This window comes from Lissotriton helveticus, chromosome 4_1, assembly GCF_964261635.1.
Source record: "Lissotriton helveticus chromosome 4_1, aLisHel1.1, whole genome shotgun sequence".
Classification (NCBI taxonomy): domain Eukaryota; kingdom Metazoa; phylum Chordata; class Amphibia; order Caudata; family Salamandridae; genus Lissotriton; species Lissotriton helveticus.
In genome coordinates, this window is record NC_136063.1 from 326,967,495 (window position 1) to 326,991,292 (window position 23,798).

General features: G+C 46.8%; 1 protein-coding gene across 3 annotated transcripts in view; it reads left to right on the forward strand.

Moving 5' to 3' along the window:
- Positions 1-23,798, forward strand: part of RAD21 (RAD21 cohesin complex component) — a 337,501-nt gene that overhangs the window by 92,554 nt on the left and 221,149 nt on the right. For all 3 annotated transcript variants that reach the window (XM_078686859.1, XM_078686858.1, XM_078686860.1), the window contains exons 2-3: positions 4,593-4,769; positions 8,340-8,469. In XM_078686859.1, coding sequence (XP_078542985.1) covers positions 4,626-4,769; positions 8,340-8,469 — 274 coding nt within the window. In that variant the 5' untranslated portion in view covers positions 4,593-4,625. The remainder of the gene's footprint in view (positions 1-4,592; positions 4,770-8,339; positions 8,470-23,798) is intronic.

Genomic DNA, 23,798 nt, shown 5'->3' on the forward strand with positions numbered 1-23,798 from the left:
GTCTTGTTGATTCAGGCATAGAAGGTGTTGCTGTAGTCCAGTCGGCTGGTGATGAGTGCATGAGTGACGGTCCTTGCCGTTGAAGGGGATCCACTTGAAAGTCTTCCGGAGGATGCGTAGGCAGATGAAACTAGTGGAGGCGACGGCGTTGATCTGGCGGTTCATGGTGAGGGAGGCATCGAGGATATGGCAAGGTTCCGAGCGTGGTCTGTGGGGGTGGGTGGTTTTCCTACGGGGGTGGGGGGGGTACCAGGTGTTTTCCCAGGCGGAGGTGCAGGGACACAGGATGAGGACCTCTGATTTCTGAGTTTTGCTTCAGGCAGCAGTTCATCCAGGTTGCCACGCTCTTCATGCCTTCCTGGAAACTGCATCTGGTGCATTGGGCTGAGTGATGATCCCTGGGGTACTCCGTTGTTGGTTTCCTTGGGTTTGGAGAGGAAGGGAGGAAGTCGGATCTTGTGCGTTCTACCGGAGAGGAAGGATTGGATCCAGTCGGGGGGGGTGGGGGGGTCCTTGGCTTCCCGCGTCGTGCAGTCTGGCTGTGAGAAGGCTGCAGGGAGGTCTAGAAGGATGTGGGCTGCGGTGTGTCCCTGGTCGAGTAGCGGGTGGATGTCGTCAGTGGCGGTGAGGAGGGCGGTCTCGGTGCTGTGGTTGCTGCGGAATCCAGACTGGGAGTCGAGGGTGTGGCCCCCTCGGTGAGTGGGTGTGTTGCCGCGCTGTTTTAGCCCTAGGTTGTCGAGGAGGGCAGTGGAGTCTGGGTCGGTACCGTTGTCGATGTGTAAGTTCAGACCCCCTAGTAGGATGTAGTTGGTGGAGGTGATGGCGTGGGGTGCGACGAGTTCCGCGATGGAGGTTGTATATATTTATTACAATGATATACTTATTCTGCTTTTACTCATGTTAATAAGGATTTTCCAATAATTATGATTCTTTTTATTTAACATGAGTACTCTCCGAATACAGTGAAACCTACATACTGTTAGTGAATAGTCTGTTTACTATGCCTATGCTCCATCATGTCACATGATGAAATCACATTTTGTGTTTAAAAATCACAATTGTATAGCGTTTCTTTATAAGAGCAAGGTCATTAAGGAAAGGGCAAAATAAACTGTAACTGCAAGATAAGTGGAGTTTGTTCTCTGTTTTGGGAACCGCCAAAGCACTAGGACGATATTTACAGGTTCGTTTTGACTTTGTATAAAAACTGGTTTCATACATGAGAGACAAAGGACTTTTTGCTAAGAATTGGAAATTTGTTGTGGGAGGAAGTCATGATAACACTTGACATTTCAAGCCTCTATACTAGCATCGACCATCTCTAAGGAATTGAAGCAGTGATATGGTTTCTAGGAACTAAACCTATGAACCTAGCTGAGCACAATGAAATGCTATTGGAGTTTGTTAAATTTTGCCTAGGAAATAGTATCTTCCTTTTCCTGGAACATCTCTTCAAACAAATATGTGGTACTGCGATGGGCACCTGCTTCGCCCCCAGCTGCGCAAACCTTTTTGTGGGCTGGTGGGAGGAGCAGGTGGCCTGGGCAGACGGGAACGCTGAATGGACCCGAAGGGTTGTAAGCTGGAATAGGTATATAGACTACTTATTTATCATCTATAAAGGCACAGAGGAATCGGCCAGGGCATACTTTGAGATTCTCGACATGAACAATCTGAACCTCAAATTCACAGGTGAAGTTAGCGCAGAAGTGGTTAATTTTCTGGACCTGAAGGTGTTCCCTGCTGAGGGCAGACTGTGCACGGCATTGCACAGAAAACCGACCGCAGGGAACTCCGCGCTACATGCGAGCAGTTGCCATTAAGGGAAAACAATAACTAGTATCCCGTATCAGGGCTCGAAAAATCAAAAAAATGGTACTAGTCCTGCAGGACTAGTACCTTAAAAAATGTCCTCGACCTAACTGCAACCTACTTGACCTCCGTCTGTGAAAGCGGAGCAAATGTGACAAGATAAGATTTAAAGGCATCTTTATTGCTCATTAACTTTGTGAGCAATAAAAATGCCTATAAATCTTATCTTGTCACATTTGCTCAGTTTTCACAGACCGAGAACAAAAGTTGGTATGTTTTCCAACTTGCCAGAAAGGGTGAGTAGGACCCAAAAACAGCTCAACCTTGTTAAATTTAACTCGACTATGCGAGCGGTCGAGGGGATTTTCGAGCCCTGCGTATGGCGAACTTGTAAGAATAAAAGAAACTGCACGTGTCCATGTGATTTCCAGACTGCTGCTAAAGACAGCATGAGGAGGTTTGAGGCAAGAGGATACAGTAAGGAAAAGCTTGATGAGGCAAAATCTAAAGCTGAATAAAGCCCAGAAAAGATCTGATCGCTATAGGAAGATCTAACAAACCGAAAGCAAAAGATGCCAATAGCTTGAGAATTACAAGACTACTCCGGTGACGCTACAGATATTAGGAGGATCTTTTCCAAAAATTGGCATATCTTGAGGTCAGACCCAGTAATAGGCAAAGATCTACCGAAGGCACCTCTGATAACCTTCAGAAGAGCAAGATCTCTGCGTTACAGCTTAGTCCAGAGTCACTGTGAAAGGAAAAGTAGAGCACCTCCATTTGGAAAATTGGCGGGGTTCTACCCGTGCCTCAAGTGCAGGGCATGTAAGAACAGCAGAAAAGTGTTAGAATATGAGGTACCAGGCATGAAGAAACCAAGGAAGATCAAGAGCCTGATGAACTGTAACACAAGCCACACAGTGTACTGTTTGGTATGTCCATGTGGCTTGCGTTACATTGGAAGTACAATCCATCCCACAAAGAAACGAATTTTGGAACACCTCAGGGCCATACAGAATAAGGATCCAGCATACACGATGGGGAGGCATTTTGAGATGTTCCATCAAAGCAATAGTGATCTTCTGTATGGACCAAGTGCCCTTAAATGTGAGAGGAGGGAACAGGCAATTACAGTTACGTAGATTAGAATCGCGGTACAACATTGATAACCAAACTAAGAGGCCAAGAGGTCTCAATAGTGGTGAGGAGATGGCCGTGCACCTATAGTGCTCTCTGGACAATGTGATTATGGATTTATTGTATGTACTGGCATGTGTATGTGACTGAGATCATATCAGAAGCTTAGGCAAGAAGGTTAGACAAGGATTTTGTACATCGGGTGGAATGGATAACTATTGACCATAAGATTAGCCCATCCAGGGCAAGAGTGTCTGACTTTGAATTGAGTTCACAAGTTATCCATGAAACATTATGTTGAAAAGATTGGAAAGCCCATCCAGGACGATATGTGTTTAACAACATTTGGGTTGATTAACATTTATAGTTAAGATGTGACTGTTTTTTGATGCTTTTCTTTACTGATTCACACGTTTAGAAATGGCCGACACCTTTTCTGAAGTAAGTTAGGTGTCCTTTGTTTACCAGTACTGCTGTATTTAAACTTTACTCATGGCGGCGCCGGCCACTATTGACAAAGGCGGTAGCCGAAACGCATCTGATCATGTATGTTGTAATCCCAATAAAATCTGGGAGTTAAAGCGTTCCTGTGAGTGCTGGAGCATTTTCTGTGTGCCGTGAGCTTGGGATCTGGCAGATCCGCGTGCTGTCCGTCACCACGCTAGAGAAGCATCCGATCGCAAGTGCAAGGGAATCAAGTGGACCAGCCTTGTTGACCCAGCACCTGACTCCTGAGAGCATGGTGGTTTAATCATTCATGAGCAAGGTCAGCCCCAAAGTATTCCCCAATAGATTAGGAAACACTCGTTGGGGAAGAGGGTCTTGTCATCTCTGTGGCACCTGAATGCGGTCAGCCTACTAGGATGCTACTACTAGGATGCTAGAAGAGCTGTTTTCTATTTTTAAAAATAAGTGCAAACTGACAGACAAGTAAATGGATTTATGTCTGGATCTGTAAAAATGTTACTGAAAGTCTTAAATAAAAATGCACAGCATACGTCATTCTCGCCCCACAGTGCTTACCTTCATGTTACTTTCCTGTATAGTCCCTCTGCTACTGATCGTCTTGTGCTTATGTAGGCATTTTGTCTTCCTGTAACCTATTAACGTCACAGCTCCCTTTTCTGGGATCACTGTGCCATTTATTTTGATCACCAATCCCCATCATTTACTCACTTAATACACTGCAAGCCTGGTATGTCCAGCATAGGCCCACATTCTCCCAAAAATGCCAGATTTCTATGAGACACATATCTACATATACTTATTCTAAATGTAACTAATTTACGTGTTCTTGGTAATATGAAAATCTGGCACTATTTATTGGAGTTAAAACCATATCTTTTCATTGTCTAAATGTATAGATCACCCAATCTTAAAGGAAACTGACCCAAAGCAGTATTTCCCACTTAATGTTTTTGATATCTCGCCTTTTAGTAAATTCCAGTTGGCCAGTTTATCCGGGTTTTTCTACTTTCTGACTTCCTGCCAAGGTGACTCATTTAGAAGTTTGAAAACGTTTGTTGGTCCTGATTAAATTAAATCCAAATTCTGCATTATTTTATTGGTGTCACATTTATTTTTTGCCAATAATGAGACATGAGCTCAACTTAATCTATAACTTAATTTATTTTATTTTCTAGGAGTTCCTTGTGTGTTCCTAGGCTGCTGGGACAATGTTCTACGCCCACTTTGTCCTGAGCAAGCGAGGGCCGCTAGCCAAAATCTGGCTAGCGGCCCACTGGGATAAAAAGCTAACCAAGGCCCATGTTTTTGAGTGTAATTTGGAGAGCAGCGTTGAAAGCATCATTTCGCCAAAGGTACGTATCCCAAAGGTGCAAACACATTTGTTGACCATTTTTTAATTGCACTGTACCCTGCCAATTGTGCTGTCCATGGCCTACCGTAGGGGTAACTTATATGGATTAAAAGGAAGGTTTGGGCCTGACAGAAGTTTTTTTTTTTTTGCCAGATCATCATGGCAGTTTAAAACTGCGCACACAGGCTGCATTGGCAGGCGTGAGGCATGTTTAAATGACTACTTAATTGAGTGGCACAATAAGTGCTTCAGGCCACTAGTAGTACCTAATTTCCAGGTCCTGGCTACACGTAATGTCACTTTACTTGGGACTTACAGGTAAATTAAATATACCAATTGAAGATAAGCCAATGTTATCATGTTTTATGGAGTGCGCACATACACTTTAGCACTGGTTAGTAGTGGTAAAGTGCCTAAGCCAATAAAATCATATTCAGCAAAAAATAGGAAGAGGAAGGCAAAAAGTCTTGCGATGACTCTGCATAAAGGACCAAACCCAACAGTAGCCGTGCATGCAACAGCCTCTAATGGAGTCTTGAATAAAATGGTCACCTTTGTAGCACTGATCTTTTATGTGGTATATACTGAACATTAAGTAGCTTTTATAGAAAATGTTTGAGATCTCATTGTATGGTGATGTCTCCAAGTAGTGTGTACTTCTTCACTGACTAGGGACTGTGCCTCACTTCAACTTCCTTGTCTTAACATGAGGAAGCTAAGCTGTTGTGAGCATGTGCTTTGTGTACAGACCAGGATGCAAGAACCAATTATTCTAAGCACGACGAGCCTTGCAGAGATTGTACCCTTGTTTGTCATGCTCCGAATGCGACGGTGCTCCGCAGCTAGTACATAATACAAAGGTAAAGAATAGATCCAATGCAGCGAGTCAAAAATACATCCAGAAGTCAGGATAAAGCCAGCTGCTGTTGGTGTTTAACCTGCCCAGTAAGCTTGGCATGTCACTGCAGCACCCATCCATACAATTGTCTTATTTTATTTTCATTTAGGACTTTACTGGTGGTTCTTGCTAGACACGTTGCTTCGTAAATTTAAAGTAAGGCTCCACAGGGTTGAGCAACGGCCATCCCCCTTTTCATAATTTTCTATTATCACAGGTATCGCAGCTGGAAATTAGTGACAAAATCTCACTAGTGAGGATCTTCCTCCTGCATAACTGTAGTTGGTCTCCAGCACAGAGCAGAGTTCTGGGACTTCTAAACATAGAGCATTGTCTACGTGACCCTTATTAGCTTTCTCTGCAGCTTTGTCCTGGCTGGCCCCTTCATTTACTGTTCTTTGCGAAGGTCTGTCCATGTCTCCAATGAAAGGTTGAAGGGACAGCAAGCTGCAAGTGAAATATATATTTGAAGTGATCGTAACCAATGCAGCTCTTTTCTGCTCTGACAGCCTCTTTTGAACGAAGCACCTTGCTGCTTCAACCTTAAATTGTGACCGTTTGTTCTGACTTGATTGTTTCAACAGTATATTAATACGTCCTGCTCTATTAGAGAAAAAAAGTATTATGAAGTATGTGGACCTTTTCCTGAGAGAACACGGTGGCAGTGTAGAATTTGGCCTCTTTGTAAGAGCTGGAAAATGTGCATTGGGCATTCAAGATCAGACTAGCTGCAGGTGGCTGTGTAACCAAGAAACTGTTAAGAAGATAGCGCAAAGTGACAAGTTACAGAAATTGCCAAAATCCAGGTACAAAGGGAAGAGATTGAACCAAGTTATTTCTAGAAGGGACTAGGAACTAAGTGGGTCCACCCCCATTAATATGATCATCAGAGAAACAGCCAGTGACCTGAATAATCTGTTTTGAGAGTATTTATGACCGAACATAAAACATGAGGTTTATTTATTTGATTTTTTTTTTACGGATTCAACTTGTGAAGGCAGAGGACCAAATTCATTGGACCATGAAGAGAAGTTCCATTCAATTGATTGTTGAACAAAAAAACAATGTTTTCGTATTTGTCACTGTTAATTTTAAAAATGTATTTCATCTAGCAAGATACTGTACTCCATCATGAGCGAAAATTAGATTGAACCTGTGCTGGATTATTATAGATGGAAATGATTTGGTTCTCATCTACTTATGACACTATATGCAAGCCAAATGAACTTACCAAGGGTATCAGTAGATTGTCAGACATTGAATAGGGTGGGGCTTAATGATTATCCCTGGGATATTCCATATTTGAGATTAGTAGGTTTTGAGCGAAATGAGGTGAAGGCCACGGCTTGGGTTTTAAGGAAAGTAGCCAATCCAGAGCAATGTCAAAAGGCATCTTCATTATATCTAAATATTCCTGTTAGTCCTGCCAATCTCGGACCAGCCGGTCTGCACTTCCTCCCTCATTTCATTGGCCCATCAATAACTTGCTGCCAACTAGCTTTCCCTTTCCAGTCGTGTCCTGACCATTTTGATCCCCAAAGAAAAACCAAAGGTGGTGATGGACGGAGCGTTGACAATACAAACACTCACCCACAGTCAACTGATCTGGGTTTAATCCATCACCGTTCTTTAGCTCACTCCGCCACCCCAGTTCAGACATGGCCATATGCAAATCAGTGTGACCCTGTGCTTCATGGGAACAGTCCAGCCCGAACTGCCAAGCCATGTCTTCCCTGGACCGGAATCAAGCTTCCCAGGACCGGTTTCTGGCATTACAGCCGTCTTCAGCCAGGCTTGCTTGACTCCAGTGGCAAAGTGAGCAAGGGACTCGCGTCTGAGCATACCCTGCCAACTTAGGGCGAACAAAGAAAAACCAAAGGTGGTGATTGAGGGTGCGTTGACAATACAAACACTCGCCCCCAGTCAACTGATCTGGGAATGCCAGAAACCGGTCCTCGGAAGCTTGTTTCCGGTCCAGGTAAGGCATGGCTTGGCAGTTCGGGCTGGACTGTTCCCATGAGGCACAGGGTCAGACTGATTTGCATATAGCCATGTCTGAACTGGGGTGGCAGAGTGGGCTAAAAAACAATGATGGATTGAACCCAGATCTTTTGACTGGGTGGGAGTGTTTGATTCAGATGCTCAGTCCATCATCACCCCCTTTTGTACCATTTTGATCCCCACTCATGTGTCTTCTCCTTCAATTTTGATTGTCCTGCCCAACTCTCTGCCTTCCCAGCCCAACAGTATCACCTTTCTACACAATCTCCACCTGTTCATGTATGGATAGCTGGTTGTGTGGCCTGACACTAACCACCAGAATGTGATCCCTTCATGACCTAGTCACTTACCTTCCATGGTCACTTCTGCAATGGCCTTTGCTTTACCAATCCGTCTTCCTCAAGCCCACCAGCTACTCTCCTGTGTTTCATTGCCACAAGAGAACCCTTTCTCCCCCCCTTTTCACTACTTTGCTTTCGTAGCTTTGAAGGAGAGGCAAGGGATCCATGAAGACGAGCACCTGTTTGAGTAACTTTTTGTTTGTATTCTGAATGAGCTGAGCTTTGCCTCATTTTGACACTGGGTGTTAAATGAATCAAACTTTTTTGACTATCTCTTGAGGGTATACACTTTTAACGAAATTTGTTTATGGTCTTTACAATGATTTCTTAGGTGAAGATGGCACTGCGGACGTCCGGACATCTTTTACTGGGAGTAGTACGAATTTATCACAGAAAAGCGAAATATCTTTTGGCAGATTGTAATGAAGCTTTTATTAAGATCAAGATGGCTTTTCGTCCAGGTATAGTTTTAAGATTACTATTATAATATGTAAATAAAATTAAGAGTTTTTCATTCTTGTACTTTTGGTACTTATTTCTGTTTTAAAGTGTTCTCATTTTACTGTTGAAATGTACCCTACATATTAATACTTAATTGCTAAACTATGAGCAAATATTTGTTTCCAAAAAGTCTAGTTTGGTCGCAAAATTCTTGAACAGGCTTTTAATGTAGGAGTTTTTTTTTACTGTTTTCTCCGAATCTTTTCTATTAACAATATACTGTAAACATATTGCGATTTGTGGTGATTCCTATCAGTACAAGTTTCTACTTGTCCTAATACTACAGTAGTAATATTAGGAAAGCCCTTGCTGTTAGCACCTTAGCACCTCTAATCAGGTAACTCTGCTAGTTCAGGTTGCATGAGAGTGGAGGCTGCCATTATTCAGATAAGATTGAGAGGCTACATTGTAAAGGACCTACTCTTGTTTGTCCCAGCTTAAGTTGGCTTCATCCTGGCCATTCTCTCACAAAAAATGACGTGCCTAAGTAAGGGCAGGGCCTACATTTTATTGAGCCTTTATAATTTTCATAAATTGGCCAAAATATGTTGAGGGTTTATCAATGCCCTGTAATATCTTCATGTGCCCCACCCGTTGTACTTAAATGCAACATTAATCAGTTTGAGATCAGTTTTTGTGGTTGCTCAGACCATCCTCTAAGTAGTCACTGAAGGGCTCAAATGTATGTTGTTTTCCCAGATGGTGAAACTTATTAATCATTTCTACTGTTCTTTTGAAACTTGTACAAATTTGATTTGTCTTTTAAGTATGCTTTTGGCAATCTTCTTGCAGCAAATTTTAGAGTACATTTGATTGGAGCATGCTTATAGCACTTCATACTCATGACAGCTGCAAAGTGCTTCGATTTTCATTGGTTTTCCGGGTCCCTTTGGTGGAGTGTAGTTACAAAGATGTTGAGTGTTGTATATCATGGAACTGAGATGTTGGCTAACTCACATAAGGTTCCTAAAAATCCTCAAAACGATGTGCAATATATGCCACGCTGGAATTATGTGAACAGTTTTGGAGAGTGAGTAGTGGAATAAAAAATGTCTTGGCTTTCATAACGAAAATTAAATTCTATTAAGGACTTTGAGGCAAGGATTAGGCTTTTTTTCCCTCTTATTTGGTCTCTCCTGGTGTTCGCGCGCAAGCACTGCTCTCGCCATGCACCGGCCCTTTGGAATCAATATTTATTTATTTATGAGTTTGGAATCGACTCCCGAGGGAGTATCTCCGCGCCAAGGCAAAGAAACAGCTCAGAGATGGAAGGAACTAGAGAACTGTGGAAGGTGCTAAGGTTGGAATAATAATGTTTTTAACAGTTTCCTGAATGTCTAGTGATTGGTGCACTGCCTAAGGGAATCAGGTAGTTTATTCCAAAGGCATGGGCCCACATAGGAAAGTGCTTTCCCACCCTGTCTAGCCCTTCTGATAGTTGGAATTTGAAGAAGGGACTGGTTGCTGGAACGAAGGTTGCGTATTGGATTGTAGCGGACAAACCTCCCAGCCAGATACGCAGGGCCCAGACCGTGTATTCCCTTGTGAACAACACAGCAGATCTTAAATTTGATCAGTTGACGGATCGGCAGCCAATGGAGTTTTTCCAGCAACGGGCGTGAGTGGGATCTAGGCGGTGCATTTAGAACTAACCTAGCGGCAGTATTTTGTACCACCTGAAGCCTACTGAGTAAGCTATCATTAGCTGAAAGCAACAGTCCGTTGCAATAATCCAGGCGGCTGAGCACTAGGGCCTGAACAAGGGTCTTTCTAGCAGTATCTGGTAAGAAGAAACACTCTACGAAGAAGTCCTATAACGTGAAAACAGGACCCAGCTGTTTGATTTACGTGTTCCTTTAAAGAGAGACCCTGGTCAATCCGCACACCAAGGTTCTTAACAACCTGCTTAGGGCTGGGGACGGAACCTAGGTCTGAGGGCCACCAATCCGGTGTCCACAATAATGTGGCTTCCCCAAAGAGCATCACCTCAGTCTTTCCCACATTACACTGTAGGAAATTTGAGGCCATCCATTTCGATACGCCCTTCATACCTTCAGAGAAGGACTGTTTGACCGCGGCGCTAAGTGTCTTAAAAGGGAAGAGAAGCTGAGTGTTATCAGCATATGACACTGGGATGAATCCGTACGTTCTCATAAGGCCAGCTAGGGGGGGGGCACGTAGATGTTAAAAAGCGTTGGGCTCAAACAAGAGCCCTGCGGCACCCCCTTAGTGAGCTCAACAGAGGCCGAACAAAAAGAGCCCATGCTAACGCAGTGTACGGCCAGATAGAAAGCTCCTCATCCAGGACAGCGCCCGACCCTCAAACCCCACCTCTTCCAAGCGACTGAGCAAAATGTCATGGGATATCGTATCGAACGCTGCTGACCGGTCCAATAGCACCAGAATCATAGAGTTCCCCTTATCCTGGGACATTCGGTTGTTATCGGTCACTGAGAGGAGGGCTGATTCGGTGCTATGATTTGGCCTGAAGCCGGACTGGGAGTAATCCAGGCCTCCAGTTAGTTCGATAAAGCTCGACAGATGAGTATTGACGTGCTTCTCCATTAATTTGCTCAGAAACGGGAGGAGAGAAATGGGACGAAGGTTAGACAGTTCCGTCCAGGGGATGGTGGAGTTTTTTCGGATGGGTCTAACCTGAGTCATCTTTCACTCCTGAGGTACTCTACCCTTGGAGAGAGAGAGAGAGGTTGACTAAGGACTGGATCATAGGACCAAGTGACTTGCCTAACAGTGGCACAACTCTAGACGGGATAAGATCTAGAGGAGATCCACTCTTAATTTGACCCATGAGAACCTCTACCTCACCCAAGCAGATAGCCGGGAACTCAGAAAATGAGAACGATTTAGAGGTCCCACTCTTCTGAGATGACGACAAAGGGCAACTCGAGGAGAGACTAGTACTAATGATTTTATCATCAATCATCTCTATTTTGTTGGTACAGTTTCGGATGGGTTTTAAGCCCCGCCCTGGTTTTCAATTGGCACGCCTCATCGTTAGTTAAGCGCTAGAGCTTGATTGAAAATCGGCTTTGGGGTTACCACCTTGTCCACTTTTAGGACGGCCCATCTGGACGGGCTGACGCCATTTTGGTTTGGCTAGACTTATGAGGGTGTGCTGGTGTAAAGTTTGTGCTATATAAAAATGCATGAATAATTAAATCAAAAATGGTGTTTGTGTTAAAAATGTATTGTTTTTAAATAAATCGGATGTGTTGAAATCTATTAAGTGATTGATTAAACGTCTTATTAATTGAACATGTGTTGTGCAATAAGAGTCGCACGTTCTGAACCTGCACTACGAAAGCAAATGACTATACTGGCACCGAACAAACAGTGCTGGCACCGAACAAACAGTGTGTAATAAAAGCGGACTTTCCTGGGTCTTCACTACTTCCGGGCTCTGTAGTAGTTTATTTCCTAAAACTGTGAACGATACACCCGCTCGGTGGCAGTCACTTCCGCCGAGTGACGGTGAGAGCCTCCTATGCCTACCCCAGGGAGAGGCATCTGGTGCACATGCGCCCATAGCGACAGCGCTGAAATTAACATTAGAACGTTCTGTGTCGGAGAAAAAATAGTGTGAGCCTATGCGTCGTAGCGCTAGATCCAGAGAGAAGAAGCCGTATCTCCTAGTAGGATTGACCCTTACACAGAGGTGCGTGACTTTTGTATTGCTTGTTTTGCGGGATAGGAACTAGTGGTGTGCTTGCACACTGGAGCAGCCTCTCCCAAAGCTGAGCCTGCCAGCCCCTTGTTTGCTTTGGTTCCTTCTAGCCCATGGTCCAACAGCGGGCGTGGACTGGTGTGGAGGCACTTGGTGCTTTTGGCTTCGCTAGTTGCAGACCCTCTGTTATCTACGCCGGCTTTATTTCTGTATCGGTCCTACCTGTCTGTGCTAGGGCAGCTACTAGCCAAGACTGCGCATTGCCATTAGATCTCGCTTGAAATTGACAACATTAATCTTTGTGGTGAAAATACCACTTTACCTGCTCTGGTCTGCTTAGGTAATTTTCAGTGCTTCTACGATTACTTTTCTTCTAAGCTGCGCCCCAAAGTTTGTTTTTACTGGTGTAAAAGAAGCTCCATGCGTACACAGCATAGATTAAATTGTCATGCAGTAATCGTTCAGCTGAAAATCTTTTGTTCACCAAGTAAAAAATAGCATTTTGACTGTGAACTCAGTGTGAGGGTTTCTAGTTGCTGTCATTCTGTAAATGTATAGCAAAGCGAGCACCATGGTAGATGCAGCATCTCCGATACTGTAAAAATAAGTTTTTTAAGTATTGATAACTGTATAGTTGAAACAGCATCTCGCTAAGAAATGTTTTTTGGTTATTTTCGAAAATGATGCTTGGGGAACTAGAACGAATTATGGTTTAGTCAAACCAGGAAGTATTGCAGAGCATTTTATATAGACTAAATAGTGCATATGTTTATACGACGTGTTCTCTTAATAGCTGACAACAAATGCTCTACTGCACATCTATACTTCATTATACCTGATGCTAATAAAATAAAATTACCTTGCTTCAAACTCGCATCTATTCTGCTGCATCTCACACCACACACTATACACTCAGCTACTACTCTATTGTTCATTATACATTATACTGCTGTCCAGTTTCCAACATCCAAAACATTAACTCCAGCATATTTTCTACCTATACTCCCCATTTACTCTATCCCCACATTTTTCTTCTGCATCAGTTATACTCCTCACTATATTATATTCGCCCTCATTCTTTTTCTAATCATTCTCGTTCCAAAACCAAAAATGCGGCTCCTATCTACTAAAGTTTGCTTTCAAGTAGTAAACAAAAACAATACTAACATAAAAACACAACATGTCTCAAACAGACATTAATTAATACAAAGCAACAATCCAGATTGCTTAAACTTAAAGGCAAGACCTATTGCATTTCCAATGCTTGTTCAAACAGCAACCATCGCAAAATAAACCGTAACACTGAAGACTAAATGTCCCATGAGTCTTTAGAAAAAACACATCCATGACAATGTCGCTAGCCCATCAGACGTCTCCTGGCTCCATAACTGACCGAGTCCTGCAGCGCTTCCTCTTTCTTCTTGTGACAAAGCAGACTATGGAAGATCCTAACTCCTGTTTCGATTTCTCCAGACCTATGGCTAAAGAAAGGAGTCGTAACCTTCAGCGTGCAGGGAACTAATTCATACATTCTAAAACAGAGCCTTAAAGCAGGAAAACACTTTACTTGCATTATTACGTATGTCTCCAAAACCCAGGTGGGTTTCAAAGCATTCTACGGGTGGGCTAATCCTTGTCTCCGAGTCTTTAATAGAATTAAAACTTTCTGTTGCGAAAGCTAGGAAATTTTTCTTTCTATGGCAGGACACGGAGCTTAGGATTAGGCTAGTTCAAAGCTTATCCACCACTTGGGTTGGCAATGGAGGAGACAGGTTTAAAGTAAAACCTCTTATAAGTGGAATCTGACGACCAGTCGACCGCTTCAGAATGTCCTCCAAGTGGGCCCCTAGCACGACCGCTTTCGAGGCCATCGCTCCTCTGCCAGAGTGCACACCAAACAACTTTGTGTTGATGCCAGCTCTAGCATAACCCAACAAACCCATCTTGTGATGGTTGAGGAAGAGACCGCTCTAAAGGGTTTCCTCAGAGCCATGAGCAGTTGGCGCACTCCATGTGGGCGTAACTCCAGTCATTCTTTCCTAGCCTTGATACAACTTACCACACAGAGTTTGGGAACTTCTGGAAAGGCTGGGTAGGAAATTACCTGTAAATGACATTTTGTCCCCCGGAGTAAAGGACCTCCCCGAAATATCCAGGGCCCTGACATCCTAGACCCTTTGGCAAAACACCAGGCACAACAACATGGCCATATTGCCCGGCAACTGTTTAGGGGAAAGGTATTTGTTACTAGGCCCAGCGGAAACAGGTTCAGGACCTTATTAACACCCCGGAGGACCGAGTATCTTGGTTCCGGAGGAAGGGAAAGGCGGATAATGCATAGTAGTTTTGTCACCAATGGGTTTTCTCCCACTGGATAGCCAGCCATGGAGACATGACAAGCTGAGATGGTGGACCGGAAGGTATTTATCGTCCTGTAGGCCAAGCACTTAGAAGCCAGCTGCGCCAGAAAATTCAGGAAGTGGACAACGTCTGCTCCCACGGGATCCAGACTCTGTCGCAAGCACCAACTCTTCCATCGAGACGAGGCCTACCTATACCGTTTAATGGTGCCGTCCGACCAGGCTCTTGAGAGGAGATCTGCAGCTTTTCTCGAAATTCCCGGGACCGTCCATCTATCCCGGTAATCTGCATGCATTGAGTGGGAGGGACTCATTCGTGATCAGAGGGTGAGGTTAGGCCGCAGGTTCGCTCGGGAGATGAGGGAGCGGGCGTAGACATTGGAGAATTCCAAGAAAGTTCCATCAGAACTAGAAACCAAACTGGAGTGATCACTACCAGCTCCGCTTGCTGGCGCTGGACCTGTATTGTGACCCGCATGATCATGGCAAAGGGGGGAAAAGAAGTATCCTCGTCCTCAAAGAACTCTTCCATTGCAGTCGCCCCCGGATCCGGTCTCCAACTGAAGTACCAGGGAAGTCCAGACATGATGCAATAAGGTTGATCGAGAACGGTCCCCACAGATCCTGCAGGGGATGGAACATTGGAGGAAAAAGTTTCCATATGCCGAAGCCCGGAGATGGCGTGACTGCCAGTCCGCTACCTGGTTGGACACCCCCGGAAGATGCTCCGCTGTCATTGAGACTTGGTGCGACAGACTATACTCCCAGAACTCCTTGGCTACGTCCGCCAGGGCTTTGGATCGCGCCCAGGTTATTTATGTAACGGACCGCCGCCACATTGTCCATTTTAAGGAGGATGCAGGACTGAGCCCTGTCCTTGATCCAGCAGCGGACTGCAAAGGACCTTGTCATCAACTCAAGGCAGTTTGTGTGCAACGCTTGGTCCTCTACAGACCACCCTCCGCCAGTGGTGATCTCTCCACATCGTGCCCCCCAGCCGGAACCACTGGCGTTAGACTTGATCACCAGGTCCGTAAGGGCTCAGAAGATGGCACAACCCTCCATGTGAGAGAGCCACCGATTGAGCTCCTTTTGCCTCAGAAAGCAGCAATCTGTTGGGTGTATGTCAAGCCTCTGCGCAAGTGAGACGCTTGAAGTCTCTGTAGGGCCCGAAAATGCAGAGGACCTGGAAAAATGGCCTGGACGGAGGCTGGGAGTAACCCAACACTCTGGCAATGCTGCGCATAGATGTCTGGGGTTTCTGTACGATCTGCCGGATCTCGTGACAAATGTTCACCATTTTCCTGGACGGGAGGCTTATGGTTACTTCCACCGAATTTATTACAAACCCCAGAAACATGAGCAATTGCGCAGGAAGAAGGCAAGACTTCACCTGATTGATAATGAACCCTAAAGATTGGAGGTGGTCTATTTAAATGTCTCAGGCCTGCTGTTTAAAAGGGTACTTAAGTGAGTGGCTCAATCAATACTGCAGGCTCATTAGTAGTATTTAAGTTAGTAAAGGGCACTACATTTGCCCAGGGCCTCTAGGTACCTGTAAGTAACTTAAATATGGCAATTATTTATAATCCAACCAAACAATGTTTTAGGGAAAGAGCACATGCACGTTAGCACTGGTTAGCAGTGGTAAAGTGCCCGAAGTCCTAAAGTCAACTAAACCAAGATTAAAAAGTGTGTTTTTATTCTGACAGGGTAACTAAAGCTCCATCGAAGGCGCTCTTGGTGGCACCCTTCCCCCTCACACAAAGCCAACTGGCTTTGGGTGTAGGCATGGTGGCGTGCAGACTGATTTCCAAGATTGAGATGTATATTTCCAGCCTAGCTCCCATCAGCCAACATCTAGTGTAGAACATTTGCGTGGAGTCCAGTGTACACAATTCACCTGCCCAGACCTACAAACACAAATATGTGCAGAAAAACCTCATTAATGTCCCCAACATGAGGGAGGTATTGGAACACAGTTATAGAAAAGTGAACACATTTTGTGGAACTGGCAGGCCTACCCTATGCAGAGATGCATTCAAAAGAGTATTACAGGGTGGTCAGCTTAGTTGCAGTAGTCACCCTCTCTAATATATGTGCAATATGCAACCTTGACATTCAGCTGCCATTTTTCACTACAGTGACAAGGCAGTATCTCCCAGTGGGTTTGAGTACATTTTAAGCTCACTGGGTGGTTGTGGTGGAGAGAAGCGAATAAAGGCTGACCAGAAAAAGTTACTGCTCCTTACTAACTAGGGCGGGTTATTTAGTCTGCTAAGCTAAAAGCTAAGAACCAATCCACATAACCGTTCTTCTCTTTGGACTATAAAGTCCACATTTGTAAAGCGCACAATCACCCGTAAGGGTCTCTAGGCGCTGGGGGCCGTCGGGAAGATTAAGCGAGCTATTGCCCAGAGTCACATGGTGCTGGGCTAACCTGCCGCCGGAGCCGGGGATCGAACCGTGGTCCCCAGATTCCAGCGTCAGTCGCCCTGGCCGCGGCGCCACACCTCTCCCCTATAGACTCAGATCATTGCACTTAGCCATTCATTGCACCTAGCCATGGTATCTGTTGCACCAGTTGTGCTCCATGGGAGCTAGGCATAGTGTGACGTTTGGCCACTCCCTGCTCCTGGCCTCTGTACTGGTTGATGCACCTGTATTGACAGATGATGCGTGTCTCTGATGGGTATATTTTTAAAAGTTCGAGGCATGTGGGCTGCTGAATTCATATCTATAGCATAGATCGCCGCCTAGTGTTGGGTCCGGATGATTACACATTGTTGTCCTGGAAGAGTCTTCGAAGTATCACGAGATAGGTGGCTCCTCCCCTGGACTACAGTGCGCATGGGCATCGACTCCATCCCCAGATTGTTTTTTTCCGCCATTGGGTTCGGATGCATATTTGATCACTCGAGATCGGAATCGATAGAAACTTTCCTTTAGACCGAAGGCCTTTCCTATAGCGTCGGTATTGTCTTGCGTTCGGTGCCCAGCTCTGTTCCGGCTCTGTTCCCGAGTTGGACATCCAGAGGAGTCGCGTGGCTCTTCGGTGCTTGAGGCCCAGTCAACGCAACCAGACTTATTCGACGACTCATCATGGAACGGAGCCCGTTCAAGAGGTGCCCCGTGTGCAACTCAAAGTATCCCCACATCGACGTCCACCCGGTGTGCAACAAGTGCCTGTCGCCGGATCACGACGAAGCCAACTGTATGGCTTGTTCCCGTTTTCGCTCCAAGAAGACGATTCGACTTCGGCGCATGGCGCGCCAGGAGGCCCAGCAGACGGCCCCTGACCCGGTGAACATTTTCGAGGGGGAAGAAGCAAACGAGCAGGAAGATCGAGAGCCGATTTCAACTCCAGCGGCGGAGATCGACTCGAACTACGACGCAGACGTCGAAATGCTCGACACAGAAGACGTCGACGAGGTAGGAGACGACAATAAGGCCGATGGGGCCACGGAAGATAGCTCAGGTGAAGAGCTATGCCCCGTTCGAACTCTAACTAAGGCTCAGGTCGAGGGATCGCCACATGGCCTTACCCAAGATCTTACACCTGGATCCACGGTCTCGCCTCCGGGCCCGGCTACGGACACTTCTACGGAGCCGCCATTGCTCAAATCGAAACCGAAAGTGAAAGCTTCGGTCTCGACAAAAACGAAAGTGACATACGCCGTCGAAAGAGAAGACGCCTGTCGCTTTGGTAGCCTCCTCGTCTTCAGACATGTCGGGGCAGCCGAAAAAGGTGGTCGATCCGGTGAAGTCGCTCAAGGGCGTCGAGCCGAAGTCGCTCAAGGGCGTCGAGCCGAAGACTGGGACACCGAAGCCAATTGTCAAGGCCGCCGACTCGAAACCGTCGGCGCCGAAAGCCGTCGACACAGACAGGGGTATCGGAGCTCCAAAAGCTGTCGATCCTGCACGTCGGCCAGAAAAGGCCACAAGTACTGTTACACTCGAGTCGGCACATGCTGGTGGACAGAGAACACCCGTCGGGTCGACGAAACCGTCCGCATCCTTCGCGAAGCAGGTGTCGGACTCGTTGCAACGCATCAGAAACCAGGCTTCCACGGTTGATCCGAAGGATACTTCCACCCCGAAGCCCGCTGCCAAACCGCCAAAGTCAACGGCGCCGGTCCAGTTCACGCGGCCGCCGAAAGTGGCGCCGAAGGCGTTGACGGTCGTCGAGACGTCGACGAAAGTGCCCTCGGGGCCGAAGCCAACCCCTGCAGTTGTAAGCACTAAACATCGACCACCCATACTGGAGGAGCAGTCGGAACAATTTATCAACGCCGACAGCGGTAAACTTTCCTTCTACAAGCGAAAGATTACGCCGGCACAGCCTATGGAGTCCTACACAGTTCCTTTAAAGAAGAAAAAGGCTTCTACGGATTCACCAGTTCTGGTTGAACCTATTACTCCACGGCCTCAGGACATTGCTCCACCCTCGCCCACTTACTCAGATGTGGAGGCTGGGGAAGAGGACGATGAGTAAAACTTCCCTGGCGACACTGATCCTGAGGATCACCATGACTCATGGGCAGATGCTGGGGACCCAGGGGATCCGCAAACTGCCCCTGACACTCAAATATATAATTTCAAAACCTCTCATACTGAGGATTCTGCGGCATTTAATGCTCTAATTGAGAGGGCAGCTAAAAATCACGACGTCCAGCTGCATGCTGACCCTATTGAAGTGGACTTTCTGTTTGATACCTTTTCCACCTCTGAAAAGACTGTCAAGACTCTGCTAATGCTGAAGGGTGTTTTAAAACATGCTGCAAACATTTTTAAACACGTGCCAGGGTTATAAACCCCAGAATTGAAAAGAAGTATAAGCCGGCTCCTGGCGACCCTACCTACATCAAAGGCCAGTTGCCGTTGGACTCTCTGGTTGTTTCTAATGCCCGGAAGAGGGCAAATTCACAGACTACTGGTGATGCTCCTCCCCCTGACAAGGAATCTAAAGTGCTAGAAGCATCGGGGAAGAGGGTGGCGGCTAAAGCGGCCAATATCTGGCGCATTTCAAACACTCAGGCACTTTTGGCCAGATATGACAGGGCACACTATGATACACTTGAGACCCTGTTACAACACTTGCCAGATGAGTATAAAGAGGCAGCGGAGATGCTCATTCAAGAAGGGAAGCTCATCTCAAATGCTTCTATTAAATGTGCTCTGGACGCAGCGGACACCGCGGCCAGGGCCATTAACACAAGTGTAATGTTGCGGTGTCAGGCCTGGCTCAGAATCTCCGGGTTCAAACCAGAGATATAAACCATCATCCTTAATCAGCCTGTAAACCCTGATCACTTATTTGGACCTGAGGTGGATACCACCCTGGAAAAAATAAAGAAAGACACCGATACTGCAAAGTCCATGGGGGCTCTCCAGTCCCAGCAGTTCACGGTTAGTACTTTTCGTCGCTCAAGCAATAGAGGTGTTTCCAGAGGCCAGATGTCCCAGCAAACGCAGTACACTAAAGGTGGGGCGTGTAGGAGAGTAGGGTCTGCAATCCTATGATCACCCAGATTTTTTGCTTTTTGCTTCACTGGTTTACGACTTTCCCTGGCTGTGGGCCTGCTAATCAGACCCACAGCCTAGCTGTTCTCTCTATCCAAATAGTACCCAGGTACTGAATTGGCACTGGGCCCTCCAAGTCCCTGTACCCAGGGCTGAGGTGCACCCAGAATTCTCCCAGGGGCTGAAGCATGTATTATGCCACCCCTGGGCTGACTAACTAAACAGACACAACTGGCTGCTTGACAGCTGGGGCAAGGTGGTGTAATCACCCTTTGCTTTAGATATAGTATTCCTATATCTAACCCTAAAATGGACACATATAGTATTCCTATATCTAACCCTAAAATGAACACATATATTCCTATCAGTCACTCCTATGGCAGGCCTTAACAATCCTGAAGGCAGAGTGCTTGGAATAATGTGAAATGGTGCTCTGGCATGAGCCGAGCCCGTTTGCAGCTTGCGGAACGAAGTCCTAATAGCTGTTCCATGATAACGCTATACCATATACTCTTAAGTGCATTATGTACCTCGCGGTCAAATGCTAACTTTGGTATAACATTATCAAAACATGTCGTGTAAGGTGTCATACGCTTTGGAATACTACCCCCTCGCCAATTCTGGCGACGGGGGTAGCATTCCACCCCTCTAGAGGGAGAAGACATGTTGGTAACCTGTAACCCCGGTTAAAGTCGAACATAGCCTCAGCTCCACAAGATGGATGCTGCCACCGAGACATAAGTCTGCCCTCCTGCTGCTGGGAGTCCTCCCAGAGCAGGAGGCAAGGACAAAGGGTTTCCTGCCAGGGGCGGTGCCAGCACCGTCCCAGACAGGATTTTGTGTATCCCAGGTAGGCAGGGCTATAGAGGAAGGTGACTGCAAGTGGCACCCCGGTGCTCACTGTGCATATGCCGGCTAGAACCAGTTCCAGGGGCACACCAGCCCCTGAGCTGAGGAAAGCCCGGCATGGGAGAGGGGTGTAACCACCCCCCTTCCTAGTCCCACCCATAGGGCAGGACTTAGTCGCGTGCCAGCCCCCTTTTGCAGGATAAAGGTAGGAGCAGGCCCCCTTCCAAATTAGATCAATCTTTGAATCCTGAACCGACTTTCCACGAAAGGAACTCAAGACTTCTTCTCAAGATTTCTCCCTTGTGACTAAGGAGTAGTCACCCTGCAGCAGCAGGCACCATCCAAGCATCGCGGTTTGCTGCAAGTCTCTCCTCCGGATCAAGACTGCCCCAGCACGACGAGAACCGGCTTCCCTGGCACCTCTTACCTCAACCTACATCATCAGCCCAGCTGTGATCCGTGGGTGCGACGAGACCTCGAGGGACCGGCCATCTTCAAAATTGCACGACGCTTGCCCAGCACGACTTCTGAGGAATCCTCACGTGAGTGCTTTGGGGCCCGAGAAGCCCCGACCCTGAGCAGCTCCAGCACCGAAGTCCAGCCCCCTTGCATCCACGAGATCTGCGTGGGGCCCTTCTGCTCTTTGCTGCTCACCGCGTTGTCCAGGTCACTTGCCCGTTGGCTAGTGGCCCTCCTGATGACGAACTTCGACGACAACACTGCTGGTCTGGTTGCTCCAGACTGGCCCTTGCTCACCTCCAACAGAGGAGCACCCCGGACCCTCCTGGTCCACTTCAGACGCCATTTTGAGTCCACCGCGTGGGCTTGAATTTGCCAAGACTTGTTGCCCCAATCCTGGGTCCAGCGACGTCGACAGCAAGTATCTTCGTGGGACAGCTCGCACCTCGATCCTGGTCGCCGACAACGCCTCCTGGTCCGAGAGACTGCAGAGCCCAGCAGCGCCCACTCACCTGGTCGAGGTGACTTCGCCCGGTGCCATCCTGGTGCCCACTTAATCACTGGCTAGTGATTCAGAACTTGGTCCCCTCTGCTTACAGGTCTTCTTCTTCCCTGATCCAGGCTTGGATCTCCACGAACTTCTTCACTGGCCGCCTGCCAGCAACTTCTTTCTTCAGGCTCCTGGTCCGTCAACGAGGGTTTCCGACGCAACTTGAACCCTATGCAGCCGCAGCCCCTGGGCTAGGTAAACCGAGTACTCCGGTGCTCCAGCATAGTCCAACACTCCAAGTGTTCGGATCCACTCTTGTTTTCGTCCCACCTAGTCGGGTTCGCCCGAGAACAGTAACTTTGTAATTGCTAGCATTCCTAGACTTGTTCCCGCATTACGCGTGAGAGTTCCCACTCTGCACACGGCGTCCCTAGGCCTCCTGCTTCTAATCTAAGGGTTTAGTATTGTAGGCCTAGCGTTTCTACAATCTAGAAAAGTATTACTTACCTGCTAGTAATTTCGCATTCCACTTGTACAGTATATGGTTTTTCGTGCCCCTCGGGCATTTGTGTAAATTGTGCGACTTTAAGTATTTCTTTAAGAGTTTTGTTGTGTGCTTAGCTCCCTGTCTCATAAAGAGCCAGGGTAGTCTTGTTATAAATAAATATACAGTTTATTTTCCTAACAACTTGTGTGGTGTCCTTTCACTTGGTGTTCAAGGGGTAATGTGATGGTAAAACAGCTGGCTTAACACGCCCTCTAGAGTCTTAGCCTTAGACTGCTCGTATCCATGCTACTAGGATAGCTGGTCTATAAGGTTGACTTACAACCAATCATCAATAAGGGTTGTTTGGACTGATACATAGTGATCACTAGAATAGTGAGCACTGCATATCAGGCCAACTTCTCACAGGGCGCAGACCTCTTACAACAAGCAGAGTAGAGGCGGCTATCGTGGCAACTGCACCAAGGGCAGAGGTCGTGGAAACAACTCCAGATCCTGGACGGGTCCCTCAGACCCATACTGGACCTCAGGCCCCTAAACCAGTACATTCTCTCAGAACACTTTCACATGCTCACGCTGCAGCAGGTTCTTCCGTTGCTCAATCAAGGGGATTTCCTCGCAACGTTGGATCTCAAAGGCGCATATTTTCACATTCCACTACATCCATCACACAGAAAATACCTCAGATTCACCATTCAGAATCAGCATTACCAATTCAAGGTCCTCCCTTTCGGAGTGACCACAGCGCCCAGGGTGTTCACAAAATGCCTGGCGACAGTGGCTGCGCACCTCAGGAGACAAAACATTCACGTCTACCCGTATCTGGACGACTGGCTTGTTCAAGCAAAGTCGGCCAAGCAGTGCGCTGCCAACATGTCCCACACCATTCACCTTCTTCACGATCTGGGATTCTCAATGAATTATCCAAAGTCGCACCTTCAGCCAGCCCATGTGCGGCAGTATCTGGGCGCGACAATAGATACTCTGGCGGCCACAGCTCAGCCAGATTCTGTGAGGATGAACAGCATTCAGTCGCTGATCCAAAAATTCAGACCGCAACACTCGCTTCCGGCACGAGTGTTCATGCAGTTGATAGGCATGATGGCCTCCTGCATCTTCATAGTCCCGCACGCGAGACTACATATGCGTCCGCTTCAAGAGTGCTTGGCACATCAGTGAAATCAGGCTCAAGGACAATTGAACGACCTAGTGTTGGTGACCGGTCGGGCATACAACTCTCTGCATTGGTGGAATCCACACAACCTTTGCAAGGGCCGACCGTTCCAGGAGCCTGTTCTGCAGATCATCCTAACGACGGACGCTTCTCTCCAGGGTTGGGGAGCTCATGTACTCCACTACACAGTGCAGGGACTATGGACAACGCAGCAAAAGAAGATGCACATCAACCTCCTAGAGCT